This window comes from Aythya marila (genome assembly GCF_965140915.1).
Source record: "Aythya marila genome assembly, chromosome: 30".
Classification (NCBI taxonomy): Eukaryota; Metazoa; Chordata; class Aves; order Anseriformes; family Anatidae; genus Aythya; species Aythya marila.
This window is the reverse complement of record NC_139071.1, coordinates 1,181,511-1,189,644: the sequence shown is the minus strand read 5'-3', so window position 1 is coordinate 1,189,644 and position 8,134 is coordinate 1,181,511. Positions and strand designations below refer to the sequence as shown.

The following is an 8,134-nucleotide window of genomic DNA, read 5'->3' as shown; positions in this document are numbered from 1 at the left end:
ACGGGCTCCGGGGAGGTCACTCTGCCCTCACCCTCTTCTCCCAGTTTGGTGGCCTCACCCTGCGTGGCAGCCCTGGTGTGGCTTGTCAGAAGCACCCCCAAAAGCCAGACACAGCAGATAACCGCACCAAGCAGCCCTCCCTATGCTCTCTGAGGCAGCCGTATCACAATGACACACCATGGTGACACAATGGTGACATAGCCACTGCTGCCCACTGGGACATGGCTGGCACTGAGACCATGGGGGACAATGGGACATGGCGGTCACAGAGATCACGGGGGACAGTGCAAGTGCTTTGCACAAGTCCATGAAGATGATGTCCGTTGCTCTTTCCCCACCCACCAAAGCTGTAACCCCATCATAGACGGCCACCAGATTTGTCAGGCACGATCTGCCCCGAGTGAAGCCATGTTGTCTGTCACCAACCACCTCCTTATTTCCTATGGCCCTTAGCAACAGCTTCTCAGGTATGACGGCCAGCGGGTGGTGAAGGCTCTGCAGCCCCACAAAGGGAGGAAGGCCGTGGAGGGAGCTTTGTTCCCCTTTAACAGGGAGGAGGACAACTCCTCCGTTGACACTCGTGTGTGCCCCCACACCTATACGACCTCATTTCCCCTCACCAGTTCCACTCCTATGTCCATTATACCCCCACTGTCACTCACATGTGCCCCCCAACATGCAGCCCCATGTCCTCCACCCTGAGCTGCTCCCCCCGCATCTCCCCCCACACTTTGCAGAATCACACAGTTGTAGGGGTTGGAAGGGACCTCGAGAGCTCATCGGGACCAACCCCCCTGCCAAAGCAGCTCCCTACAGCAGGCTGCCCACGTAGGCCTCCAGACGGGCCTTGAATATCTCCAGAGAAGGAGACCCCACAGCCTCCCTGGGCAGCCTGTCCCAGCGCTCCGGCACCCTCTCTGTGAAGAATTTCTTTCGCCTGTTGGTGCGGAACTGCCTGGGCTCCATTTTGTGGCCGTTGCCTCTTGTCCTGTCCCCACAGGCCTCTGAGAAGAGGTTGGCCAAATCCCTGTCTCCCACGCTTCACATATTTAAGCACATTGATGAGATCCCCCCTCAGTCTTCTCTTCCCAAGGCTGAACAGCCCCAGGTCTCTCAGCCTCTCCTCCTAGGGAAGATGCTCCAGGCCCCGTATCACCTTCGTGGGCTGCGCTGGACCCTTCCCAGGAGATCCCGGTCTCTTTTGTACCGGGGAGCCCAGAGCTGGACCCAGGACTCACGAACTGCATTCAGTCCTCAGCACGGGATACACTACAGTTCTCCCTGACTGTGTGCTCCAGGTGCCCCCAGCCCCATGTGTCCCCTTAGCTCTGTGTTGTTCCCCCCCAGCACCCCCCACATCATGCCCCCAGCACAGAACCTTCCAGAGCGGCCCTGCACACCCAGCCCTGCCCTGCCTCAGCTCTTCCTTGCACCTCAGGGTGATGAAGGCTCTGCACCCCCACGAAGGGAGGAAGGCTTGTAGCTCCCGGGCCTTCCTCTTTCCCTTTTTCAAAATTGGGGCTAGATTTTCCCTCCTGCAGTCAGTGGGAACTCCTTAAACACACTTCCACAACTTCTCAGGTATGAGGGACAGTGGCTTAGCAAGTCCACCGGTTCCCTCAGGACCCGTGGATGTACGTTGAAGACATCATCGTGTGGGGCAACCCAGGAGAGGATGCTTTTGAGATAGGTGTAGTGGGTTTACGTGGCAAGGTTTTGGTAGCAGGGGGCCATAGGGGTGGTTTCTGTCAGAAAGATCTAGAGGATGCCCCATGTTTGGGAAGGGCCCCATTGTTTTCCAGAGCTGAGCCAGTAAGTGATGTTGTTTTGCGCCTCTGTGAGAGCATATTTGTGCTCTCACAGAGCATAATTAAGCTCTCATTGCTTTCTACAACCTCCCCTCAGGAGGTTGTAGAAAGCAATGAGGTGGCCTCGTGGCCTTCTCTTCTCCAGCCTCGACAACCCAGGTGCCCTCAGCCTCTCCTCACAGGACAAAGCTTTCACCAGCTTTGTTGCCCTCCTCTGGATGCTTTCAAGGACGTTCACATCCCTTTTATATCGTGGAGCCCAGAAGTGCACACAACACTCAAGGTGAGGCTGCACACATAGTAAATACAGCAAGATAATTAGTTATTAATTAATTAATTAATTAAATGCAGCAAGATAATTAACAGCTGGCTTTACTGGGTTGAATGCACTCCAGAGCTACGTAAGGGGCAAGGAAGGGGGGTGCTGGGGACACTGGCGTGGCCTGACAAGGGAGGTCCTGGGGTCTGGGGGCCCTCCCGTGCTGAGTTTTCGCCTCCTTCCCAGCCACACAGTTTGGGCAGGTCCTTGTGCACCTGGACACCACACAGCAGGATTTAGCTGGTGTTCTCAAGGACAACACCGTGCTGCTGGCAGAGGCGAGTCTCAGCAGCATGTGCTGGGGTGGGTGGGGTCCCCATCCTGTCCCCCCTGCTCACTCCCTTCCCCACTGACCCCCCTGCAGGTCCAGAAGACGATGAAGGAAAACCTGGCCATTGCAGGGGACAACCTTGCTGACATAGAAGCCTGCATCAAGCGGCTGCAAAAGTGAGAGCACCCTGGAGCACCTTTTGAGAAAGGAGAGAAAATAATAAAAAAATGAATGGCTGCTTTTTTCACGTTAAACACAGTAAGGTGAAAGGATGTGCACTGGAAATGCATTTATTTAGGAATAAATTGGCAAGATGGAGGTCATCAGCTCCCTACGGATGTGGTCAGTAAAAGAGCAGCTATGCCCATGCCTGAGGCCTCGCCGACAGATTCTCGTTGTGCACCTGTGCGGGGGCTCCGTCTGCACTGGTTCCCAAGCCCTCACCTCCCTCCTCTGCACCCCTTGTGCTGAGGCTGTTGGGGCGTATTTGGGGCTAGCACATGCCATATAAGGGCATATGACGTCATCCCTCCTTTATGACGTCACAGCCAGACACAGTATATAAGGCGGCTGTGGTGGAGCTCGGCTGCCCACTCGAGTGGAACCACGACAGCTTTGAGAAGGCAGAGCTGCGGACTAACCCACAGGATCTCTCCTTTCTGGGCAGCCCCTCTGAGGTCATCAGGGACGCCACTTTACGATTAGAGCTGTTGCTTCTTGTGATGTCACAGCTGGCTGTCCTGTATTAAACCCTGCACTGACGAGGTGTGCAGCGGCGCCAACCAGAGAGGCTTCCAGAACCAGCCGGAGCCCAGAAAGGATCTTCTTGGGTCTTGGGAGGGGAGCAGACTTTTCCATATGCCTGGCCAGTGTGCTGGTGCTGCGGAGATGCCAGCCAGGCTGGGCAGGTAGGTGCAGGAGAGCCCAGAAAGCTGGGAGGGGAAAGTGAGAAGCCCTGCATGCTGCCTGGATTCCTTCAGCCAGGAAACCCAGCAACCCTCTCTCATAGGCACACCCTGCTCCTTCTCTGGGGAGAGATGAATGGGGCCAGGCTGCTTTCCCCCTGTCACGCCAGAGTTCTTAAGCCACCTTTGCATACCGTGGGTGGTGTGCCACTAGCCAGATCTTCCCAAAGGCCCGCGGGCCCTCGGGAGTTCAGCTGTATTGAGCAGAGGAATCTGGTGACAAGCTAGCTCCTCAACAGATGCCTGGAAAATGTGTGTCCCAAAAGTGGGCTGTGATAACCACAGTCTTCCCTCTCCTTTAGAAAAAGCGTCACTCAGAAGAAAGGCAGGAGGATTCTCAAGCTCCTTTTTCTTCTGCTTCCAGTCCTTTTTGGTGAGTATTCCTTGACCAAAAATCATCTTTGCAGAGCTAGGGAGAGAGACTGTCCTTGTACACCATTGACAAGCCCATTTCTGTGATGCAGTGAATGCCACCGATGTCCTTTACAGGCAGGCTCCTGCCTGCCTAAGGCTTTGTATGGCTGCTGGCAGTGACAGGCTTGCAGCCAGTAAAATTCTCTAAGTATAGCTTTATAGCTTTGCTTTTTGACCCTGTGAGTAGAATCAACCGTGGTCTCTGTGCATGTTCTCCAGGCACTAGACCACACCACTGGTCTTGTTGGAGCAGGGCTCCTCCATTTTCTAAATGTCTGGGCCTGGTGTATGACCAGGAGGTTGGGGTGGAAGCCTCTGTCTGCAGTTGCAGCTGTCCCAGCCAAACCCCTCCGTGGGTGTGAAAGAAGAAAATGGGGCTACAGGGATCATTAGCAGTCTAAGAAAATAACTCTCTCTTGATGATGTGACCCACAGCTGGTGACTACTGCTGGACACGGTGGGGAAAAGAAGCGTTGCAAGTAAGTCTTGGTGTGGGAAAACCAATGCCTGCAAAGGCCACAGCTCTGCCCTGCTGTGTCCATGTGGAAAATGAGGAGTTTGGTCAAAGGCTCATCACTGCTGAGACAGAGAGTGGGTGGTGGGCAATTGTGTTGGTCAGTCCATCTCGGCACCTGGATGGGCTTCAATGTGCAGACGGATCTTCCCAAGTGACCTGTGCAGGGACAGGATGAAGAGAGGAGCACTTTGGCAGAAGAGGCGTTTGCTCCCTCTGTACTGCTGGGAGAGGCTGGGTGGGATAGGAAAGCAAATGGAAATGCAGACGGTGCTCTGCTGAGCATGGCTAGTTAAAGAGCCCGACTATTGGGTTGGGATGTCTCCAAACTGCCTCGAAGCAGGGGAAAATTTTGCCAGCTGTTACTGGGGCATTCTCCTTTGGGAAGCCCTGGCAGTGCTCCTCGTGCTTTCTCCAGTGGAGTGTCTTTATCTTCCAGGCAACGTTAGCGGTGCCCGAAGCAGAGCACAAGTCTACCGGGTAAGAGCGCTTTCTTGACATCGAAGTTTTCCCGGGGATTTGGCTCAGCCAGCTGTGTGCTATTTTTGCACTCCCTTGCCTTGTTTTCAGGGCTCCCGACCTTTACCTAGGGTAGTGGAAAGGAGCCTTTTGTAAACCAGAGTAAGGGAAAAGGGGCTGAGGGGGTTGGGGAAGGGGGGAGGTAGAAGGCCCATGGGAACCCTTTCCTCCGATGGGCTGCTGCTGCACAAGATCTGCTTTCACTTTGCTTCCAGGACCTCACTGGTTTGGCGTGACCAGAAGAGGCAGGAGCTCCAGGAGAAGGAAGCCCATGTGTCTGCTACAATGGAACAGTTTGTGCAGGCAGTGAGCAAGGTTCTGGAAGATAATCGCATCCAAGGGGAGAAGAGAGAGGTAAAGGTGCTGGGGGCGAGCCAGAGAGCTCAGTGCCCTCGGAGGGGTTCCTCCTGCTGGTTCCTCTTGGCCCTTTTCGGTGGTAGCTCTGTCCTTGTGCTGCCTGCCCCACACCTGACTGCCAGGGCTCAGTTTTGCTTGCACTCTGAGCAGCACTGTGAACTTCTCCCTGGGCTGGGTGTCCAGCCAGGCACCTGCTGGGCTTGGCTCAGCTTTGGAGGCCCTTCCTAGAAACTTGCAGGTCAGTCCCATCCTCCGGCCCAGCTGGAAGGGGGCCTCTGCATGCAGCAGCTGGCTCAGGGCATGACTCCATCTCCAGGCTGCTCTGGAGAGTACACAGGGTGGGGAACATGGCTCTCAGGCAGAACCTGAAGGCGGTCTGTGCTTTGGCTCTGGACACTGGTGGCCTTTTCCAGGCTTCACATGGTTCATCTGGGAATGCTCACAGTCTGGCACCTTTTCTGACAGGTCTTGCCTTGGGTTTTCTGACACGGAGCCCTTCCTTAGCTCTCTGCTAGGAGTCTGCTCATGCAGAACTGCTGTGTGTTTGTGCTCACTGCTGTATCTCCATTCCTTTTCTTTTTATTATTATTTTTCCCCAGAACATTCTGCACTTCACAACGAACGCATTTGAAAAGGCGCTTAAAATCTACACCTGGATGCCTGACTGGGCCCTGAAATCCTTAGGTATGTAGACAGAGTTCAGCTTGTGTCTGACTCTCCCCAAAGCAACAAGCTCTGCATTCAGCGTGAGAAACACATCATAATTCACTGCTTCTGCTAATCTCCTGCCTGTCCTGGTGAACTTCTTCCCATATTCATTTCAGGTGCCACAATTGATGTGCAGAGGACTTCCAAGAGTTATGGCGGGAAAGACGCAAAGAAGTGGTGGATTTTTCCACTCTTTTCTTTTGCAAAACATCCAGAGACCATATTGCAGGTATTGTAAGAGAAATTGTGACAGCTGGTTTACTTTCTTGCTTTCTGGTTGGGAGACCATGCGTTTCTAGTGTGGGTGGGAGTTCTGTGAGTGTGCTGAGCCATGGAAGCTGCAAGAGATGTTTTCTGGGCCCCCAACACTGATCTGGTCAACCAAATCAGCCCGAAGAATGCCTGAAATGGTCCTCACAGGTCCAGCTCAGTTTTTGAAGGTTGATGGAGTGACATACATGTACATTAGGAACACCACCCTGCCTCTGCCTTTCAGAAAGCCTCTCAGGCCTCTGCCTTTGAGAAAGCAGAACTGGATTGCGAAAGGCAATTGAGCCTAGGCACTCTCAAAACTTGTGCATCTTCACCTTCTGTTCATAGCCTAGCGTTTACCTGTGAGCTGAATTGCGACCTATAGAGAAGGCAAGGTCTGTGGCTCCTTGCTGAACAGCCAGGTCTGTTGGCCCTCTGACTGCCTTGCCACTGACGGTCACTGGCTTTCTCGTTGCAGCCCAGTATCTCCCCAGGCGACTGCTGGGCCTTCCAAGGATCTCAGGGACACGTCGTCATTCGGTTGCCGGTGAAAATCTGGCCAGCAGCTTTTACCATCTGGCATATCTCCAGGACAGTCTCTCCTTCCGGAGAAGTCAGCAGCGCCCCCAGAGAGTTTGCTGTCTCTGTAAGTCTCTGCCTGGCACTTCTTTTTGGGAGGCCCTGGCCGCAAGGAAAAGCAGCGCCAGAAAGCGTGGTGTGTTCCCTCAGGTATCTGAGGATTGGTTGCTGCAGAGCACCGCATCCTATCGAGGGGCACTGGAGACACTTGAGCATTGTTAGACACGCCTGGAACCTTCTTCTGTGGTTCACAGACAAGGATCTGGGAGCAATTGCTCCAAGTGCCCTGACTTGGGTTCACTCTCACTTGCACTAGAATACTGCTAGAGCCAAGGAAGGTGGGAAAGGGTTCCCAGCTTTGGCCTCAGCATATTCTTTTTCTGATGGCCTGCTTGAGACTGACCTGCCCCCATCATCTCTTGTCTTTGAGGGAGTGGATGAGGACAAAACGGAAACGTTCCTTGGGCTATTCGCCTACAACGTGGATGGAATGATTGCTCAGACCTTCCATGTGCAGGTATGGCAAGTGCGTGTGGGCAGGATGGCAGGGAGGAAGGACGGGTTGTCTGCTAGTCTCTGGAAGAGAGGGTTCAGATGATCACCCAAGCCACCCTCTGCTCTCCCATGTGGCTGCCTCCTGCTGGCAGGATGAGGTGGTTAGCCCACCTTTGGAAGTGCTTTCCTTTTCTTTCTGGTAAAGCAGAAAAAGCAGCAGTGGAAAGGGGCTCTGGAAGGGAATTAGTCCCCTTTAGGGCGAGGAGGAAGAACTGGGGGTGGGAGGGGAGATTGCAGACATCTGTCTCCATCAGCAAGACTGTCCCAGTGTCCCAAGGCAGCATAGGCAGCAGAGCAACTTGGGTTTCCATAGCTCCCCTCAGCAAGCCTCTGAGGCCAGGGCTTTGCTGTCTAGGCACAGAGGGTGCCTCTATGGCCCTGGTGAGAAACGGCCTTCTGATTTCCCTTGCTTCCTCCTCTGTCGGGGCTGCCATTTGGTCTGCAGCAAGGGGAGTGCTGGCAAAGAGAGCTACATGGTTGTGCTGCAGTTCTTCCCACATGAGTAATGATGCTTCCCCTTGTTTTCTTTACAGAAGGAGCCTCCCAAAACGTTCCGCCATATCAGATTGGAGGTGCGAAGCAACTGGGGAAACCCAGAATACACCTGCATCTATCGAGTGCAGGTTCATGGGCAGATAGAAAAGCCACAAGAATTTCTTAAACACGAATAATAGCATTAGAAAGACGTGGCAGCTCAGTTTCATGTGTTTCAGCCAACCCTGAGGGTGGTCCCTGAAGCAGTGCACTGGGTTTACGTGACAAGGCGTTGGTAGCCGGAGGGGGCTGCAGGGGTGTTCTGAGTTTTAAATTCGGTGTCGCTGCCATTCTGCAGCCACCCCCTGACAGTATAAAAGCAGTCCCTAGGGAGGGCCA

The 8,134-nt window shown here is 54.0% G+C and overlaps 1 protein-coding gene across 1 annotated transcript; it reads left to right on the top strand.

The window, feature by feature from the left end:
• Positions 1-256: 256 nt before the first annotated feature.
• Positions 257-7,932, top strand: LOC309888845 (SUN domain-containing protein 2-like; the record flags this gene model as incomplete). The annotated part of the gene is made up of 10 exons (XM_082781453.1): positions 257-349; positions 624-828; positions 2,314-2,405; positions 2,492-2,574; positions 5,026-5,164; positions 5,767-5,851; positions 5,992-6,104; positions 6,606-6,773; positions 7,137-7,223; positions 7,795-7,932. 10 exons carry the CDS (start codon positions 257-259, stop codon positions 7,930-7,932), a joined length of 1,203 nt encoding a protein of 400 aa, XP_082637579.1.
• Positions 7,933-8,134: the final 202 nt, after the last annotated feature.